The sequence below is a fragment of the Gracilinanus agilis genome, chromosome 5, assembly GCF_016433145.1.
Source record: "Gracilinanus agilis isolate LMUSP501 chromosome 5, AgileGrace, whole genome shotgun sequence".
NCBI lineage: Eukaryota > Metazoa > Chordata > Mammalia > Didelphimorphia > Didelphidae > Gracilinanus > Gracilinanus agilis.
In genome coordinates, this window is record NC_058134.1 from 253,902,987 (window position 1) to 253,925,244 (window position 22,258).

At 37.3% G+C, this 22,258-nt stretch overlaps 1 protein-coding gene across 1 annotated transcript in view; it reads right to left on the minus strand.

The window, feature by feature from the left end:
- The window catches only part of PTPRQ (protein tyrosine phosphatase receptor type Q), a 354,830-nt gene that overhangs the window by 205,513 nt on the left and 127,059 nt on the right, over positions 1–22,258 (minus strand). The window contains exons 29-33 of the mRNA XM_044679179.1: positions 8,301–8,481; positions 5,738–5,899; positions 5,444–5,623; positions 3,822–3,929; positions 1,498–1,779 (exon numbers count right to left, since the gene is read on the minus strand). Coding sequence (XP_044535114.1) covers positions 1,498–1,779; positions 3,822–3,929; positions 5,444–5,623; positions 5,738–5,899; positions 8,301–8,481 — 913 coding nt within the window. The remainder of the gene's footprint in view (positions 1–1,497; positions 1,780–3,821; positions 3,930–5,443; positions 5,624–5,737; positions 5,900–8,300; positions 8,482–22,258) is intronic.

Genomic DNA, 22,258 nt, shown 5'->3' on the forward strand with positions numbered 1-22,258 from the left:
AGAGAGAGAGAGAGAGAGAGAGAGAGAGAGAGAGAGAGAGAGAGAGAGAGAGAGAAGAGTATGGGGGTATAATTATTTATTTGAACCTAAACTTGGAGTTTTGAAGGAGCCCATGGCAAATGTTGAGAACAGCAGACAATGGATGAAGACAGAACATTTGACAGACATTAGTAGATGCAGAAGAGACACATGTTTTAGGATGTGGGTTCTGAAACAAGCTTCTGATGCTGCAAGCTTGGTGTCATGTTCACTCATGAGGGAAGGGGGTGGTTAGAATGAATGGAAGATGCTGATATTAGTTACATTTTATGACCAATGCAAGTACAGTGAAGATTAACCTTTTTTCCTGGTTCTTGTCAGAAGAATCAGTACCAATCACCTGGGAATTATCTCTTATTTCTATCCTACTATTTGAATTAGAACAAATTATGAATACTTGGGATCTTTAATGACATGGTAACCTCAAGGCTTCACCAGGTCTATGATATATATGTGTGTGTATGCATTATATATACAAACATATGTACACACACAAATACGCATATACAGATTTTGTATATATTTGTATATATGTGTCTGTATCAAGTATGCATATATTTATATAAGTATACATGTGTAAAATATAGATGGGCAGAAAGGCAGGTGATGAGAGATGCCCATGGAGAAGGGGAGGAAAGTGGCCAAGAATTCTGCTCCTCTCCAGCTGTGTACCATGCTGTGAGCTCTGCTCCCCTCAAACCTAGCTCCTCTCCTACCCCACCACAGGAATCACCTTCATATAGACTCAACAGGCTGTCATCTTCAGTGTACCCTCATGCAGCATGTGAGCCCCTCCCCTTCCCCAGCACCTTGCCCCAGACAGGGGAGGGAGGAAGCACTCCCACTGGCTGATGGGCAGAGGGGAGCATGAAGTGAGGGATGTCCTGAGACTCAAGGGAGAGGGAAAGGGGAACAGCTCTTCCCCCAGTCCCTCTGACTTTCTAGTAATAAACTCTGGTGGGCAACTAGAGGCATGCTCACAGAGAGGACTCTGTGTGCCTTCTTTGGCATATGTGTCATAGATTCACAATAATAGATACCTACCATATATACATACCTACAACTATATGTATTTTGTGGTTGAGTCTTTTTAGTCATGTCTGATTCTTTGTAACCTCATTTAGAGTTTCCTTGGCAAAGATACTGGAGTGGTTGACCATTTCCTTCTCCAGCTCATTTGACAGATGAGGAAACTGAGGCAAACAGAATGGATAGAGTAACTTGGCCAGGATCACAAAGCTAGTAAGTATCTGAGGCCAGATTTGAATCTTCTCAAATCCAGGACTGGCACTCCAACCACTGTGCCACCTGGCTTCCCAAATACATGTATGTGTTATGTGTATATGTGTATGTATACACACATGTGTGTGTTGTACATGTATAAATACACACATGTGCATGTGTCATGCTTATTATATTCTAGAAAATAGTATCAAAATTATTGTGAAAAACACTCACCAGTTTCTGAAGTCCTTACAGACAGTAAAGATGACAACTGATTGCCGTGACCAATTCTTGTGTAAGACCTAATAGAAATGTTGTAGAGGGTAAAAGGTTTCAAGTCGTTCAGAATGATATTTGTCGTCGAAGTGTTTTTAAAGAACAAATGGTTTGTATTTCTGTAAATGACTTCATAGGACAAGATGATTCCATTAGGTTTTTCTGGTGGCAACCACTTCAGTTTTATTTCTGTCGCAGTCACATCTATAATCTCAACCCCTCGGGGTGGTGATTCTGGTTCTGTAAGAAGGAAATTGTGTTTTAAAAATACAGTCTTTCCTGGGTTCAAACCTGGCCCCAGACACTTCCTCGCTGTTTGATTCTGGGCAAGTCACTTAATCTTAATTGCTTAGCCCTTACTGCTTTTCTGACTTGAAAACGAGACTTAGTATTGATTCTAAGACAGAAGGTAAGGATTTTAAATAAATAGATAAATAGAAGATGCAGGTTAGGTATCTTTTGTAAGCAGTTTCCTTAAATATTAGCAAGATTTATTGTATTATATATCATTTAAGCCATGGTCAACTTTTGTTTTAAAATAAAATGTAAAGTGCTTATATTCAGTGGGTGGCGTAGGCACACTAGTGAAATCATGGATCCCTGAAGTGGTGAAGAATATATCTTTGAAGGACATATACAACCTTAATCATTAGGTCACAGAGACATATGTTATCTCATTTCCTAACTACGCATCTACTGAATTCCTCCCCTTGCCTCCTAATATTCTTTAGTCATTAATAATCCATCAAAAAGCACTTATAAGGACAGGTAGGTGGTTTGGTGCATAGAGTGCCAGACCTGGAGTCAGGAGGTCCTGGGTTCAACTCCGGCCTCAGATACTTCCTACTTGTGTGACTCCTGTAGTTAAATCCCTGTAACCCCAGGTGCCTAGCCCTTAACTGCTCTTCTTTCTTGGAACCAATCTTAAGATGGAAGGTAAGGCTTAAAAAAAACCCCAACAACATTTATATAGCATCTACTATATAACACACAACATAATAGGTTAGAGAACAAGAAAGGCAGTTTTTGTCTTCAAGGAATTTATATTCAATTAGGGGAAACATGACTGAGGGAAAATTATCCTTTTTTCCCCCACCTATAAGGATTTATCATTACTAACCTCAAAAAATTCATATTGTTCCATAGGAATTGGCCCAGGAGCCAAGGTCCACAACTGTTAATAACACAGATCTGGCCCTGGAACCCGGTTCCCAAGCATCCCAAGGGAAACCAGTGCCAAAAATTAGCATTCAAATTCTTATTTCCCCAGGATCAGAGATCATGCATAGGCAGCTGGGTAGCACAATGGATACAGTTCTAGACCTGAATTGCCCTCATATACTTATTAAGTAGAAGACCCCGAGCAAGACATTTAACCTCCATCTGCCTCAGTTTCCTTGTCTATGACATGGACGTCATAATAGCATCTTCAATTAAGATAATATTTGTAAAGCTCTTAGCTTAGAGCTTGGTATATAAAAGATGTTATATAAATATTAACTAGATGGTACAGTGGATAGAGTGCTAAACCAGAAGTCAGGAAGATTCATCTTTCTGTGTTCAAAACTTTGACCCCAGACATTTGCTAGCTGGGTGACCCTGGCCAATTCGCTTCACCCTATTTGCTTCAGTTTCCTCATTTGTAAAATGAGCTTGAGGAAAAAGAAAAAAAGAAAAAGTACTCCCATATCTTTGCCAAGAAAATCCAAATGGGATCACAGACTGTTGGACAAAACGAACTTTTTTTTTTTTTTAAGATTTAAGAACATATATTGTTTAAAAAGAATCAAATACTGTTTGTACTGTTTCCTTATTTTGCTCTCTTTCCTTTGTATCAGTTCATATAGTTTTCCAGTTTTTCTGAAGCTATCCTCTTCATTATGTTTCATGGCACAGTAATATTCTATCACAATAATATATCACAACTTGTTTAGCCATTCTCCAATTAAGTGGAATCACATCCATTTCCAATCTTTACAACTATAAATAGACCTGCTAAAATATTTTTGTAAATATGGGTCTTTTTCATTCTTCTTTGATTGCCTGGAGGTACAAACCTAGTAGGGGATTGTACTTTTTTTTGTACTTTTACTATGTCAAGGGACATAAGCTATTTGTAGCCCTTTGGGAATCCATTCATTTTAAAGATAAAGAAATTGAATAATAGAGAAATAAATTGATACGTGGGTAGTAAATGGAAGAGCTAAGATTTCAGTCTAGGTCCTCTGACTGCAATTCTAGCAGCCTTTCCACTGGGTTAAGATACAGTAGACAACTCTTACCATCTTCTGGTGTTCGAACAAAAACATCATTTTCCTCAGACAAAGAACTCTCCCCAACATTGGTTGAAGCAGCCACTCGCATTTTATACTTTGTATATTTCTTCAAGCCTGTTAGAATAACCCGCAAAAGATTAAAAGAGTCCCTATGTTCAATATTTTCTTACTAGATCCTCATAGCACCGAGTACGTGCTATATTGAGGTGGGGGGAGAATAATTGATTTAGAGAAGCGTATATACAATCAATCTAATCAACTCCAACTCACCATAACTACAAGCTCCCACTAAATGTATTTCAGAAACTTGCACAGTGGACATGATCTTAGTTGTTTCCAGACATTCCTGGGACAGAAAGATTCTAAAGTTCAAAATAAATATTTGGCACTCAGAAGAAGACTTGGCACAAATATAAACTACAAGTTTGTCTGAATTCAGATGGGATATTATTCCTTTGTCTTTGGAACATGGACTCAGTGTTCAGACAGATTATTTCAGTTGCTTTTTATTTTGAATGCTTGAAGTATATCTTCACTAAGTATTTTTTTCTTTTCTCTTTCTTGGGAGGGTTTAGAAACTCCAGGTGGAAAAACTCCAGGAACGCATGCAGATAAGAAACTCATCTGTAACTTAGAATTGTAAAGAACTGCTTATGGAGGCCTGAAAGATTAATCAATGGGCCCTTAGTCCTATCATTAGCTTGTGCCAAAGAGAGAACTTGAACTCAGGACTTCCTGACTCAATGATTTGCCCTCTAGCCCCTCTACTACGTTGCCTTTCATTTAAGTGTCAGTCATCTTGACTTTTGTCTTGTCCCTGGTCTCCAATGACTCTGGAAAAATGAGTGAGGTCAATGACTTTGCACAAATCTGTCTCACTTAAATCCAATTTATGTGCTAGTCAAAAGATATCACCAGTGATGCCATTTTGGTCCTCTTTGAGTAAGAAAGACAGCAACCAACCAACCAACCATTTAAATATATTTTCATTAAAATAGTGACCGATTGGGGGCAGCTGGGTAACTCAGTGGATTGAGAGTCAGGCCTAGAGATGGGAGGTCCTAGGTTCAAATCCAGCCTCAGACACTTCCCAGCTGTGTGACCCTGGGCAAGTCACTTGACCCCCAGTGCCCACCCTTACCACTCTTCCACCAAGGAGCCAATACAAAGAAGTTAAGGGTTAAAAAAAATAGTGACCAATTGGAGGCAGGTAAGTGGCTCAATAGGTTGAGAGCCAAGTCCAGAGACAGGAGGTCCTGGGTTCAACTTCCTAGCTGTCTGACCCTGGACAAGTCACTTAAACCCCATTGACTAGCCCTTACTGTTCTTCTGCCTTAGAATCAATACAAAGTATTGTTTTTAGATGGAAGATAAGAGTTAATAAAAATAATGACCAATTTTTAAAATTGTCTTTTTTTGACAAAAATTGTCAAAGAAAATGCATTGAATTCTGTCTTCTCCTTAGGTTTTTTTGAGGATATTCTTTAAAATTAAATGAAGATGAAAATTATTGTGACTTGATACAGTAAGTCCCTAGAACAATAAAGAGCTGTATGCTGATTCCCATAGAGTTGTCAATATTCTTTTCAGCAAAATAACAATTGCTTTAATAAAATATGTTGTTCTACCTGTGATAAGAAAGCTGTTATCTACAGTAGTCATCTGGAATGCTCTGTTTGTATCCAATTCCATGGCATAAATTGTATAATGGGTTATTTTTCCATTGGGATATTCTGGTGGATCCCAATACAGCAAAATAGATGACGAGCTAATATTTTTATAGTTTATCGTTTGTATGGAGCTTGGCACTTTAAAAAAAGAGGGAACAGTTAATGATGATCGGAGAAGTAATAAAAGCATTTAAAAATCATCATCTAGACGGATCATTTACATGTAACTCATTCAGAGGAAATACACTTTACCTTGCTCACTTGTCCTGGCATTGAGAACGGTTGGTGGTCCTTCTCCCATAATTGTGAAAGCAGACACACTGATCGTATATTCGGTGAAAGGTGCAAGCCTCTTTACAACATAGGACAGCTGTTCAGCTGAAATGTCAGTGAAATACTGATCACTTGCTGTTCCTGTTTGGAGTAAGAAAGAAATAGCTTTCGATCTCGTAAATAAAATTATTTCTATTCACCCACTGAAAGTTTTAAGCCCGAGTGCACATACTTGTTATTCTATCTTTGCTCCAGTTTTATCGCCTGTGTAATAGGAATACTGGGAAGACTAATTACTAAAATGATCACTGAAATAGCGTGAATAAGAAACCAGCTATTATAGGTTATCCATTGTCGAATGCTGTTCCGTAGAATTGGGTGACATAAGGTGTGAATCCATAAGAATCAAATTTGTCCATATCGAGAAATCTGCATGCAAGCTCATGAAGGTTGTGCATAAAATGACTACTTTGGTCTGTACAGAGAATGTTGCCCAGCTGAAAAGCTGATCCCCAGTGGTATGGCAATGGGAAAATCCAAATGAAAGCTGGCGTTTATAGAGTTCTTTTAAGTTTTACATACTGTTTTATAGCTTGCTCTGATTTTAGTCTTACAAAAAACTGAGGAAGTTGATAGTGATTATTCTGTCCTACTAGGATATAAACTCCTTGGAGGCAAAAAACTCTCTTCCTTTTGTATTTGTTTCCATCATGCCTGGTATATAATAAGTGCTTAACTCATGATTGGTTGAGCAATGCCCATCTTACAATAAAAACATTGAGTACCAAAGAAATTAATGAAAATATCCAAATCAAAGTGTCAGAAGCAGAATTTGAATATGTCTTTCTGACTCTAAAGCCCAGCACTCCATCTAAGAAAAGTAATCCCTCCTTAACACAATTTTCTGAATGACTATCTTTGCATTTTAGTTCATTACTGAATATAAAAAAGGGAACAGTAAGAACCAATTCAGTGTTTAAAATGCTGAATGTATTTGAATCAGATCTCTGTGGCCTTTAATGGCCATCATGGAGTCATTCATAAGATGCAATTAAAAAAAATAAATCCTGTTCTTCACAGTTATGCTGTGGTTCAACAGTTGATAGTCTACATAGAGCTTTTTACAATCCTGTCTTGTTTAATGGGTCACAAGTATGCCCATTCTTTTTTTCAGGAACAGTAGGATTCCTTCCAGTCCTAGAAACATGAACTCCCAAGTCAGCATTTTACAAATAAAATTAAATTATGATCATGAATCAGGTTTGGAAAACTAGTGGTAGAATAGCCACATGAATATTTCAGAGGCAGACTACAAGGTAGCACAGTGGGACCCGAAGCTAGGATGTCCTGAGTTCAAATCCAGGTGTAGACATTTACTAGCTGTGTAACCCTAGACAAATCACTTATCCAACTTTCAGCCTCCATCTCCTCATCTACAAAATGGAGATAATAATAACATCTAGCTCATGGGATTTTGAGGATCAAATGAGATGACAAATGTAAAGGGCTTCTTCACCAACTTCAAAGCATTAAGTAAATTCTGGACATTGTGATGAAACAAATAGTGGAGAGGCAGCCTTTGATGTCTCGAAAATGAGGGTTCAAGATCTATCACTAACAGATAGATTTTATGGGTGATTTCCCACCAAAAAAACAAGCAAACAGACTACAGGATAATGAACATACTTGGGTTCCAAGGAGTGTTATCAAAATTTTAGTTTCTAATGTCAAATTTGAGAATTCAAGATTTTAGAGCTATCCCATAGCTTGGGATTCTGAGTTTCTAGTTTTATTCAAATACTATTTTTTTTTGCAAAGCACATGAATTAAAGAAAATAAATGCACTCATTCTTATGGTAGAAGACAATTAAACTCTACACAATTAATTTTGAATGGGTAAAGCTAAAAAAAGTGGTGACTTTAATATATATGTTCTTTAGTTAGTCTTAAAAAAAACCAGCGAGCTATGACAAGCCTGTGTCCGCCATTTCCTTTTTAATGGTCCCAAGAATGCCCATTCTTCTTTCAGAAACAGTAGGGTCCGTTGACACCCCAGAGCAAGTGTATACACTAATGACATCACCGTGTCATGGAGGTCACCTCCACCTGTTTGTCACCCCACACGCTAGAGTTGTAACTTTTTGACCTATTTACCTTCAGTGATGGCTGAAAACCTATTAGTCAAAAGCTGCAAAGAGAAGGAGGTCTGTAAAGGATTGGAAGATATGTTAATCCTCCACAATCACACCTGCTTTGGCAACTGTAATAACTGATTGTCTATGCAGCTTGGCTGATGACTCTGGGGTGCTAGTTTTTCTGGGAGGAAGGTCAGCTGGGTGAGGAAGGGGCTCCCTCCTGCCTGTGTGGCATTCCCATTTACTGCATGAAGTTATCTGACAGTTAAAAAAAAAGGCAAAAAAAGTCTGACTCCATTCCATGACCCATTAATAATCTGAATGAACTCTAGACTAAAGTAGCCTAGACGAGCCAGCAGTATGGACGGTTGGGATAGACGTTACAGGAAAATAAAAATTTTATATACCAGTTGTCGAATAAAGATCTTCGTTTCCATTTGCTTGGGAAATGCTATTTTGAGAAAGGCTGGAAAAGAGAATTGGAGATTCTGCTGCCGTGTTGGAAAACATCTCTGCGGAGCCCTCATATGATGCAGTCACTGCATTTATTAGAACTTCCTTTTCTGGAGCCATGGAGTCACTCATAAGCTGCAATTTAAAAAAAAAAGAAATCCTGTTTTTCACAGTTATATTGAGCAGTGATTTAAGTGAGCTATTAGCTTAACCATTGATGGTTTGCATAGAGCTTTTTACAATCAATGCAGGATTGTTTTTCTGCCATGATTTATTTTTGTCAATTATTTTTACGACATTCCACTCACTAGCTACTAAGGATTAGCTGTAACATAACACTCCCACCACACTTACAAGAGGCCATTTGAAGAATGGATTTTGGGATGTGTGTTTGTGTGTATTGACTCTACTTGGTTTCTTAAAGAATGAAAATGGACATCTTCGGGAAGACATTACAACCAAACATACTTCAAGTGGTCATCTGATATAGTAGATGATTTAATTGTTGTATGGAAATAGGGCATAAGAGCTAGAAAGCTCACTTCTGAGTCCAGAAGACTTCTTTTCATGTCCTGCCTCCATAATAATAATAATCATAATTGTGGTGGTTGTTGTTGTTTAGTCATTTCAGTTGTGTCCAACTCTTTGTGACGAGATTTGGAGTTTTCTTGGCAAAGATATTGGAGTGGTAAACTACTTCTATCTTCAAATCATTTTATAGAAAGGAACTTGAGGCAAATAGAGTTAAGTGATTTACCCAGGGTCTTCCAGCCGGTAAGTGTCTAAGGCCACATTTGAACTCAGGTCTTCCTGGTGCCATTTACATTGACCATTGGAAAGTAATTCACTTAGGTTCTCAATTTCTAGGCAACTCTCTCTCTTTTTTTAATTTTATTTTTTAGAAAAATTTTCCATGGTTCCATGATTCACGTTTTCTAGGCAACTCTCTTAAAATTTGCAAATGATGTGGATAGAGGAAGTTTACATATGGGGAACTCCTTAACCTGATGAAACCACAAGTTTAGAGAGAAGGAAAATAGGGCTCTGTAGAGAAACGCTTTCCACCAGTCATTCCTCTACAACTTATAGACAAAGAGCCTGCTGGGATCATTGAGAAGTTAAGTGACTTTTTTCATGGTCAGCAAAGGGAGTACAGTATATGTAAGAGGGAGGACTCTAACACAGGTCTTCCCGACTCCAAGATCATCACTCTGTCTGCTATGGCACACGGAGATTCCTATCACCTAGTGGTATTACTTTACATTTAATTAGCGACTTACTTCACAATGTAGTTGTACCAGTAGAATTGCAGCTGCTTCTTATAGTTCTATAATTCTATGAGTGAGTCAGGGTGATTGTATCAACTCCAATACAGAAAGGAGGAAACTCAGGCTTGGGAAAGATAAAACACTTGATCTAGAGTAATCGAGGGGAGCTGCTGAACTTGAACCTATAACTTCTAATCATGTTTAATGTTCTTTCCACTCTACAAGGCTATCAGAGGAACATTTTCTGGACAAAGTATTTTTTCAATTCACTTGAATTTATACATAGAAAATACTTATAATAGCTCTTTTTTGCCACGGCAAAGTACTAGAAACTGAGAGGATGGCCGTCCATTGGGAATGGCAGAACAAGTTGTGGCATATGGTTGCGATGGAATGTTATTGTGCTGTAAGAAATGACATGTAGGGTGGTTTAGAAAAAACCTAGAAAGACGTACGGACTGATGTAAAATGAAGTGAGCAGCACCAGGAGAACATTGTACACAACAATAGCAAAACAATGTGTGATAACTGGGGGACAGCTAGATGGCTCAGTGGATTAAAAGCCAGGTCTGGAGATGAGAAGTCCTGAGTTCAACTCTGCCCTTTGATGTTTCCTAGCTGTATGACCTTGGGCAAGTCACTTAACTCCCATTGCCTAGCATTTACCACTCTTCTGCCTTGGAAGCAATCCACAACATTGGCTTTAAGATAGAAGATAAGAGGTTTTAAAAATATATTTGTGATAACCAATTATGAATGACTTGACTATTCCCAGCAGTACACAAGTCCAAAGAATCTCTGATTAAAAGCTATCTGCCTCTAGAGAAAGAAGTAATAGAGTCTGAACACAAATCAAAGGAAACTTTTTAATTTTATTTATCTTGCTTTTTTAGTCTGGTTTCTTTGTAACATGGCTAATATGGAAATATGTTTTACATGACTTTGCATGTACAATCTATATCAAATTCTTGCCTTCTCAAAAGAAGAAAGAAAGAGAGGGAATGTGGAACACACAATTTTAAAAAAAGGAATGTTGAAATGTTTTGCATGTAATTGAGAAGGGAAGAGAAAAAAGAAAAAACCAGTTTGGTTAGAATATTTCTTGTTTCATTGAACACATGTTTCTGCCTGATAGTCAGGCTATCATTTCCTAATTGAGTGGTTTTCTGATATCTCAGAAACACACATCTAGTTCAATTCAATACATTTCAATTCCAAAAACTCTAAGCACTTTCTATATACAAATCATCATGGTAGGTGGAGATAAAAAAGAGTATACAGTCCTTGCTCTGAAGACGGCTGAGGCTCCCACTATTAGGGAGATATGATTCTTGAACAAATAAATAAAATAAAAGATATCATTTGACAGTAACAGTGGAAAGATTCCGATTAAGGCCTCTGAGAGAATTTCAGAAGGGAAATATTATCAATTTTGGAAAGTCTTGCAGGGGCGGAGAAGACCACAGCTGGACTTGAATGCAAGAGGATTTCAGGAGCTGAAGATGATTATATGATTTTCACGTACTGCAGAATGACTTACATGAATGTAGATCCAGAAGCAAGAGTGATGAATAGTAGTTTCAGTTAACTGAACCATAAATAGTTATGTGGAATGTATCTCGAAAGGTAGGTTGGAGCCTTGTGGCAGAAGGTTTTATAAATGTCTGCTAAAGGTGTTTGAGTTTCAACATGTGTCAAACAATAGGCAATAGAGAGCTAAGAAAAGTTGTTGAGCAAGTGAGTGACAAGGTAAGATATAGTCACTTTTTACAGGAGTTAAGGAAGAATTTAGGCAAACAGGTGATGCAGTGGATAGAGCACTGGGCTTGGAATAAAGAAGACTCATTTTAATGAGTTCAAATCTGGTCTCAGATACTTGTTAACTGTGTGAACCTGGGTAAGTCACTTAACCTTGTTTACCTCAGTTCCTCGTCTGTTGATTGAGCTATAAAAGGAGAGGGCAAAACACTCCAGTATCTTTGCTATGAAAACCCAAATGGGGTCAGGCAAGTTGGATATGATTGAAGTGATTCAACAACATCGAAGAGGACTTGGAAAGAGGAAATATATGCAGGAAGCAGGAAGACTGGTTCAGAGGCTACTAAAATTGTCCAGGCAATAGGTGATAAGTTCTAGGTTAGAACAGTGGCATTGTGAGTTGAGAGGAGGTGAGTGGGGGAGAGACAATGTTCGGGTAGAAGTGATAGTACTTGGCAAGTGACTGCTATGAACTATGATAAAGAAAGAAGTTTACAGAGGTATAATTTTCAGAACCAAAGTAAATGAGAAAATTACACTATGATAAGCAAAAAGTGGGAAACACAAGACTTGGCACAAAGATAATATGTGTTCATTTTGGACAAACGCCAAGAGCTTGTTTCTTGGTGAGTACCTTATCTGTAACCCATTTGATCAGGTCAGCTGCCCCAAGCATACTTGACCCTACTCCTTTATCATTTCCTTACTGACTACCTTGTCTCTTCAAAAATGCCCTGTGCCCACAGTCTGCCCTCCATTTTCAAGCCCATGACTGCAGAGGAAAGGGGTTTCAATCTACTTCCCTATAAGGCTCTTTTTATTATCCCTGTAAGTTTCCAAACCAAAGTCACACTTTTTAGCCACTATTCTCTTATATCTGTTGCTTCCCTCTATTAAAATGAAAGCTCCTTAAAGGGAAAAAAAATGTTTTTGTTCCGTGTCTCACAAGCCTGGCACACTACTCAGACCATAGGAAGTGCTTATTGTGTTTTATACTTTGTTAGCTCATTCATTCTTTAAATGTGTTGATGGGATATCCAACTTGAGAGTTCCATCAGATGGTTAGAATTATACAACTGAGTGCATGTGAAGAAATGAGATAGGATGTATAATTTGGGAATTGTCGAAACCATGAGAATAGTTGATTTACACAAAGCAAGGAATGAAGAAATACATCAGAAAGGGACAAGGATAGATAGAGCTGCGGAGAACACCATGCTTAAATCAAAGAGGACATTTAACCAGTGAAAAAGCCTAAGGAGATATCAAACAGTTGTGAGGAAGAAACATGGCTTGGAGGAATGAGCCCTTATTCTGGAGTCAAGAGGGCCTGGGGTGCAAAATCCTGCCTTGTGATGTGTACTCCCTATATGACCTTGGTAAGACTTGGCTAAGTCTCCTCAGACCTCAATTTCCTTTATGTCAAATGAGGACATTGAACTAGATCTTCTCAGAGTCAAGGACAGTTCCAGATCTACTCTTCTAAGAAGGGAAACAAGAAAGAAGACGGTCAAAAGTCACAGGAGGGATGATCCAAAAGAATATTCCTAAAGCCTAGTTCTGACAATGTCAATCACTCTGCTCATGAAGTTTACATAACTCCCTATTATCCTTTGGGTAAAATGCATTTCCTTTGTTTAGCATATAAAATTCTTCACAATATAACTTCAACATATATTTTCAAACTTCTATTGCATTATTCTCCCTCATTCACCTTATGTTCCAAACACAATTAATCTTACCTGCTCTCCATAAACAACACTCCATTTCCACTCTCCATCCCTCCTTCCCTCCATCTGTCTGTCTGTCTGTCTCTCTTTTTCTCTCTCTGTCTCTGTCTCTGTCTCTGTCTCTCTGACTCTGTCACTCTTTCTGTCTATCTGTCTGTCTTTCTGTCTTTCTTTCTGTCTGTCTGTCTGTCTCTCTCTCTCTCTCTCTCTCTCTCTCTCTCTCTCTCTTTCTCTCTCTCTCTCTCTCTTTCTCTCTCTCTCTCTCTTCACAGACTATTCTTCATATTCAAAATGCCCTCTCCCCTCACCTCTGCCCCTTGCGTCCTCTAATTCTCAACAAACTTTGGCTCAAATGATACTTCTTATAAGAGATCCTTGACAATAAGGACTATACTTTGCACACACAAATATTTGTTCATATTTGGAACTGAATTGAACAAGATTTTCCGAGCAATCTGAACTGAACAATATTTCTGGGAAATCAGAATCAGAAAAATTCCTCCATTATTAATTGATAACCTTATTCCCACAGGTATGAATGCTACATCACTGTAACTACTTTCTCTATTTTTCAGTTATCTATGTACCACCACCCCCACTCCAAAGTTGGAGGATGTAAGCTTCTTGAGGATTTATGTAGTAAATCATTTAATTAGTGATTAAGTATTGTGGTTCAGTGCCACGAATACAGGCTCTACAGTCAGAGGAATGGAGTTGAAATCTTCCCTTTGATGCATACTATCTGTGTGCTGTCATGTTTTTCCATCATTTGTCATGTCTGACTCTTTGTGACTACATTTTGGGGGTTTCTTGGCAAAAATATACTAGAATTGTTTCCATTTCTTTCTCCAATTCATTTTACAGATGAAGAGAATGAGGCAGAGTTAAGTGACCTGCCCAGGGTCACATAATTAGTAAATATCTAAGGGCAGATTTAAACTCAGATCTTCCTGACTCCAGGTCTGGCACTCTATCCACTGAGCCATCTCCCTGTCCTATGTGATGTTATACAAGTCATTTAATTTCCATTGACCTAAGTTTCTTCATGTATAAAATAAAAGAATAGCACTAGATGACCTTTAGAGTTCCTTCAGCTCTGAATCTATGATACTAAGTAACAATTTACTCAAAAAGAATATACAAAATTCCAAAAAGTCCGAAGAAAAGAGAGGACCAAAACTGATGACCAAGAGGCCAGAAAATCCCTTGTCTCCTCAGTGTCTTAAGATGAACTATGGCAAATAATAATGGAAAAACACTGAACTTGGAATCTGAAGACCTGGACCAAAGTTCTAGACTACTTGTGTGATAATGAGTAACTCCTTTAACCTCTTGAAGTCCCAAGATGCTCATTTACATAACTGTACTTCCAACTTCAATGTTATTAGTATGATTTAAATGAGTTAGCATATGTAAAGTGCTTTGAAGTTGTGAAGAACCAAAGTCATCTTTTATTATATGTAACCAGAAAAAAATGGAGATGAATCTCATTTATATGATTTATCCAGAGCTGTGAAGCACTAAATAAAAGTCACCTATTTTTAAAAAATATGTTTTAAATGTATTGATAATTTGTACATATTGTTTACAAAGATCTTGTGTTTATTAGAATTGATATTTTGACAATTTCTGTACATTATTCAGAAGTTCCTCAATTTGTGTGAAAACACACTTATTTGTACTTATTTTATAAAGAAATAAAACTGTTTGCTAAAGTAACGCATTCAGTAATGTACAGTTAATTTGTTCTCGATTATGACTTTGTATCACATTTTGTTATTTTATGCACTGGTCAGAAACAGTTTTGCATCAAAATATTAAGACAATAACCACAACATAATAACGGTCCTCAAATCTTTAGCTGTTGAAGGTCTGTTGTGCTAAAGTCTTTCTCTAGGCCAGATATGGTCTCGCAAAGCCATCAACCATGGGTGCCAAGAAAAGTCAAGGAAGACACACAGTGCCGCCTTCTCTATAGTTTTCCATCCAAATAAGCATGGCCTAATGTTCTCCATTCCCTTCTTCTGTCAGACACTGGGGCCAAGAGATGGGAGATATGGAAACCAGAATTTCGTTGTTGAGCAAAAAAGAAAATCCAAACAGCTTTGTTAAGCAAATGAGATTTTTCTGAAGAATTCGAATTACTGTGAGCTCTGCAGAATGGCACCCCTCTCTACACTGTCCTTTCTGGAGGGGCTTGTTAACAGGCAGGGAGAGAAGCTCCTAATTCAGTCTGTGTTGCTATCATTGAGCATAGCTATTATAAACATGGAAATTAGCTCTGGTGGGAAACCTATTTTTAATTTATCCAGAAAAAAGGGGATTAACATCCTTTAAATAACTTATCCATTATTGTAAGATTATAGCAAAAAAAAATGTAGTTCGAAAACATTAGAGACAGACAGAGCCCTTGGAGGTCTTCCCCTTTCCTAGTTTCTGCCATGCCTCCACAGGCGAATCAGAGCAGCCTGAGTCACAAACGCATAACTCAGAGATGCTCTGGCATTCCTGTCTGTAGAGCCAATATATTATGTCCGCACCACACAGCTGTGTCCACTATCAATCAATCAACAATAGAGTGCAAGCACTCTGCTAGGGGCTGTGAAGCAAAGAAGGACTTTTCCCTGAATGCGGTCTTGCCATGAAAATTCATTATGATTTTACCTCCAATGTAGTCAATATTGGGATCCCAGTTCTGGCAGTCAATTCTGTAAACCAAGTTAAATATCCCTTAAAGGCCAATTTATGAACAACTAAATTATGAAATAGGAAGAGTGTCAGGAAGACCCATTTTTGGGAGTTCAAATGTGGCTTCTGCCCTTTCCTAGTTATGTCATCTTGGTCGAGTCACTTCTCATCTATAAAATGAGGTGGAGAAGGAAATAGCAAACCACTCTAGTATCTTTGCCAGATTGGGCCAGGAAAAGTCAGACATGACTGAAATAGCCATTTTAACCCAACAACTGCTTTGAATGCTTTCAATTTCCTCTGTTTTGCACTCCAGTGAAAAGGTTCTCTTGCTAGCTAAGGTGCTGAATCTAAACCTTAATTTCACCAGAATTCAGAATGTCATTCATTTTCTCCTAGGGTCATCATGAAATTTTCACTAACTGTTCTCCACATTTTAATTTGTTTCTTTAATAAGGATCTCTATTCAAATTCTGTTATCCAAATTATCCCAAATAGTTCCAAAAGATTATAAAAGATAATTTTAAAAGGAAAACAGGGTTTAGGGTTAGAATGAAAAGCATAAGGATAGGAGCTCTTGCCATGATGGAAAATGGCCAACTCAATGGAACTATAAACTAGGGATGGAAGAATTCCAAAGTCAAAAAATTAATTAAAAGAGAAGCTCTTAAAAGATTTCATAACTTTATGTCATTTATTTATTTATTTATTCAGTTACTTATAATTGAATATATTTAGTTTATATTAATATTCATTATTTATATTATATAATATGATATTTATATTATTTATCATTGGTTTCTTTTGGAACCTTTTTCATTTTACTTTAAAACATTATTATGAGAAAGGGTCCAGAGGTTTCACCAAACTTTATTTAAAGGAGTCCATACACAAAAAGACCAAGAACTCCAGAATTAAAGAATATGTTAATACCTACCATTTGGGGAATTGCTTCGCTAAGGTTAAGTACAACATCCCTATGAAAGTTGTTGTTAAATTTGACCTAGTAGACCTTGACAAATGCAATATTATTGTATTAGCATAGAAAATCTTATTATTATAATTATGATTATTAATCTTTATATTATTTTATCATTGTTTGAAGGGACTTTTTTTTCTAATCAGATGCAATTTCAATAGTATAGAGAACAACCTATTAGGAAATTCACTTCCAATGAAGAAAAACACTTTAGCTGCAATTTATTATCTTCAAGAGTTTCTAAAGGTACTGTGATGTTAAACAACTTGCCCAGGGTCACAAAGCAAGTAAATGTCAGAGGTACTACTTGAACCTGGGTCTTCCTGAGCTAAAGGCAACTTTTCATCCTCTACATCATGTTGCCTCTCTGATCCTATGCTCTTTAAAGCCCTGGGAGGATCTACCAAGCTAGAAAGTTCTCAACTATAGCCTAGAAACAGACTTAGTTATACAAAGACTATTCTAGTTAAGTACAAAAGAACTAATTACCAGGATGTTGGCTATGAGATGATGATTTATTTCATCCATTAAGAACCACAAAACAGAAAAATATAGGAAATAGGAAACAATACAGTATAGATCCTTCTTATAAAATATTGATAGTAGTAGTAAAATGGGAAGCAAAAGGTTCCAAGAATTACATAGTTTTAAGAATGAATGAATGAAAATGCATTGTAATAAGTACAGAAGATACAAAACCCCAAACCAAGGCATTCCTAGCCTAAAGGAACTTACATTCTAACATGAGAAAATCATACATATATAAGAATGATGGTTAAGGAATTTTGGTTTAATCAGGGAGGTTAAAGGACTGTATTGGGACAAGTAAGAGCAATGATCCAAGGTGAAGATTTTACTGCATTAGATGATCAGGGTGAAAAACTTCCACCACTCTCTCATAAAAAACCCTAGTTAATGAAGTAATTCAGGAATATTTGGAATTCAACTAGTATAAGGATTCAGTATTTGTCTTTAGAAGTGAATCTGGGCACCTAGTAATGCCATTGGAGACACAATTTGTCATTAAAGAATTTAATATATTTGAAGATTCAAATGCAAAAACAGTACCTATTTTAAGTGGAATTATATCTCCTTTCTTTCCTGCATGGAAATAGGGCATCCAAACTACTTTCATAAAAGGATTTTTACTCCAGTTTCCAAGATGAAATTTTGTCAGGCAACACAATTTTAGAAATACATGACATGTGTATTTAGAAAAATGGAGGATAACAAGGAATTAATACAGAAAATTACCTTGTTTGTCAATTTGTGAAGAAACGATAACTTTCATTTGATGCAAATATACATCATTTAATTTCTTTATGTATATATTGAATTGATATTTATCATGATATAAGTACATATATAATATATAATATATATTTTTGAGGCTGAGTGAAATCATTGAGTAATTCATGACATGTCCTTTACCAAAATGGTAGTGTTGATTTGATTACTGTTTTCAGACAAAGAAATGGAAAACAATGCATATTTGTGGAAATACATACTCATCAGCATGACATAAGATAGCCAGATTAGCTTTCGTATAGGTCTCTATCAGACCAGAAATGGTAAAGTATCACTAATCAAAACCCTATGAGGTATTGGGTTAAGATGGCGGCAGAGTAAAGAGCAGCACTTAACCTCTCCTAACCAAAACATACAGGACTCCTCAAAGGGACATAAAAACAAATCCAGACGAACAGAGGGACCCCACAACAGGGTACAGCGTGGAAGGTACGTGGAATCGGGGCATTTCCATGCTATAAAATCGCGGGCTGAGCAACCCACACACACACACACACCACCTACAATGCCAAAGCCAGCTCAAGAGAAATAGAGCAAGTTTGGGGCACCCATTGAGTCATTGGCAGCTCCAGGGCCTGTTCCTGAGAGCAGCAAGACTTAGGACCCCAAAAGGCTAAAGAACGCACACGGACTTTGAGCACAGACAAGGAGCACAGGCCCAGGTGGAGGAGGACACAGGCACGCGCACGTGAGCGAAGGCTCTGAAACCCTGAGTGGGGAACCAGTGCAGACAGGTATACGACTGTGGAAGCAGTGCCCTGAGACTTGTAAAGGAACCTCCAGCAGAGGATCCACCAGGGGGACTTGACCTTGAGAACAACCAGACCTGAGACCCCAGGAGGCTAAAGAGTGCAGACAGACCCTGAGCATGAGGATAAAGCTGAGAATGGGCTGGGCTAACAATAGCAACCCAGAATCAGGAAGACCAAAAGAGAAAGATTAACAACAACAAGAAGAAATCTTTAACACTCGACAACTTTTACACAGAGAAAATCCAGACAACCGAGCAAACAGAATAGGAGAACAAACAAGCATCCAGAACCTCCCAAAATAATGAAAACTGGTCACAAGCCCTTGAAGAGTTCAAATTTGAAATGACGAGAAAGTTGGAAAAGATTTGGCTAGAGAAATGGGAAATAGCTCAAAAGGAAAACAGGCAAGAAAATAATAGTTTAAAAGGCAGAATTTTGCAATTGGAAAGTGAGGCTCAGAAATCAAATGAACTGATAAGCAAATTGAACACCAGAAATGACCAGATTGAAAAGGAAAACCAAAAGATTATAGCTGAAAACCAGTCCCTAAAGGCTAGAATTAAGTAATTAGAAGCCAACAATCTCTCAAGAGAGCAAGAACAAATAAAACAAAGTCAAAAGACTGATAAAATAGAAGGAAACATGAAATATCTCAATGAGAAAGTGACAGACCAAGAAAACGAGTCTAGAAAAGACAATTTGAGAATCATTGGTCTTCCTGAAAAAGCAGAAATTAATAGAAATTTGGACTCCACACTAAAAGAAATTATTCAGGAAAAATTGCCCTGAAGTTCTACAACAAGAGGGCAATATAGAGATTGAAAGGATCCATAGATCACCATCTACACTAGACCCAGAAAGGACAACGCCCAGGAATATAATAGAGAAATTCAAGAGCTTCCAAGTAAAAGAAAAAAATCTTACAAGAATCCAGAAAGAGACAATTCAAATATCAAGGAGCACCAATCAGGATCACACAGGATCTGGCAGCCTCCACGCTAAAAGACCACAAGGCTTGGAATATGATATTCAGAAAGGCAAGAGAGCTGGGCCTGCAACCAAGGATCAACTACCCATCAAAACTGACTATATATTTCCAGGGTAAAGTATGCACATTTAACAAAATTGAAGATTTCCAAGTATTTGTGCAGAAAAGACCAGGACTAAATGGAAAGTTTGATATCCAACCACAAAAATCGAGAGAAACATGAAAAGGTAAATAAGAAGCAGAGGGGAAAGAAAGAAAACTCATAATTTTTAAATTTGCCTTTTTAAGGGCCTCAGTAAGATCTAATTATCTGTATTCCTATGTGGAAAAATGCTATGTATAATTCTCTGTAGTGAACTCTATTCACTATTATAGTATTCACTATTATAGTAATAAGAAGAATAATTCACAGGGAGAGGGTAGAATACTAAATGGTCTAAGATGATAATGGGGAGTGGGAAAGAGGGGGGTGAATAACAGGGGACACCAAGAGAAACTTGAGAGAATAAGAAAAATAGGATATTCTATTACACACAAAGAGGGCATGGGAAGGGGAGGGGACAAATACTATTATAAGAAGGAGAGGAAGAGAGCATTAAGAGGTAATATTTAAACCTTACTCTCAGTGTAATCAAAACAGAGAGGGAAGAGCAGCTATATTACCCATTGGGATATAAAACTCTATCTAACCCTACTGAGAAAGTCAGAAGGGATAAACCAAGGGGAGCAGGGGAGTGGGGAGGTCAAAAAAAAGGGGAAAAGAAGGAGGAGGGAATTTATTAGGCCTTTAAAAATAAAAAGTGGGGAATAATAAGGGAGGGGGTAGAAGTGAAGTTAATCAAGGGAGAGGATAAGGGATACTGGCTTAAAGCAAACCACTGGTTTAAAAAGAAATAGTTTAGGGGGCAGCTGGGTAGCTCAGTGGAGTGAGAGTCAGGCCTAGAGACAGGAGGTCCTAGGTTCAAACCCAGCCTCAGCCACTTCCCAGCTGTGTGACCCTGGGCAAGTCACTTGACCCCCATTGCCCACCCTTACCAATCTTCCACCTATGAGACAATACACCAAAGTACAAGGGTTTAAAAAAAAAAGAAAAAGAAATAGTTTAAGAAGAAGGGGTAGGAATAGGGGAGGATATGAAAATGTCAGCGAATACACAACTGATAATTATAACTCTGAATGTGAATGGGATGAACTGGCTCATAAAACGGAAACAAATAGCAGAGTGGATTAGAAACCAAAACCCTACCATATGTTGTCTACAAGAAACACATATGAGGCGGGTAGACATACACAAGTTTAAGGTTAAGGGCTTGAGCAAAATCTTTTGGACATCAAATGAGAAAAAGAAGGCAGAAGTGGCTATTATGATTTCTGACAAAGCCAAAGTAAAAAGAGTTATGATTAAAAAAGACAGGGAAGGTCATTATATCCTGATTAAAGGCAGTATAAACAATGAGGAAATAACACTGCTCAATATGTATGCACCAAGTGCCATAACATCCAAATTCATAAAGGAGAAACTGGCAGAGCTCAAGAAGGAAATAGATAGTAAAACCATAATAGTGGGAGATTAAATATTCCTCTTTCAGATCTAGATAAATCAAACCAAAAAATAAATAAGAAAGAGGTAAGAGAGATGAATGAAGTCCTAGAAAAATTAGATTTAATTGATATGTGGAGAAAAATAAATGGGGACAAAAAGGAATACACCTTCTTTTCAGCTGAACATGGTACATTCACAAAGATTGACCATGTAATAGGGCATAGAATCATTGCAAACAAATGCAAAAGAGCAGAAATAATAAATGTAACCTTCTCAGATCATAATGCAATAAAAATAATAATTAGTAAGGGCACCTGGACAGGCAAATCAAAAACTAATTAGAAATTAAATAATATGATTCTCCAAAACCAATTAGTCAAAGAAGTAATCATAGAAACAATCAACAATTTCACTGAAGAGAATGATAATAATGAGACATCCTACCAAACTCTGTGGGATGCAGCCAAGGCAGTACTCAGGGGGAAATTTATATCCTTGAGTGCATATATTAACAAATTAAGGTGGACAGAGATTAATGAATTGGGCATGCAACTCAAAAAATTAGAAAGCGAGCAAATTAAAAATCCCCAAATGAACACTAAATTAGGAATACTAAAAATCAACGGAGAAATTAATAAAATCGAAAGTAAAAGAACTATTGAATTAATAAAATAAGACTAAAAAAATAAGACTAGAAGATGGTACTTTGAAAAAAACAGATAAAATAGACAAAGTACTGGTCAATCTAATAAAAAAAAAGGAAAGAAGAAAACCAAATTCACAGTATCAAAGATGAAAAGGGAGACCTCACCTCTAATGAAGGGGAAATTAAGGCAATCATTAAAAACTATTTCACCCAATTATATGGCAATAAATATAACAATTTAGGAGATATGGA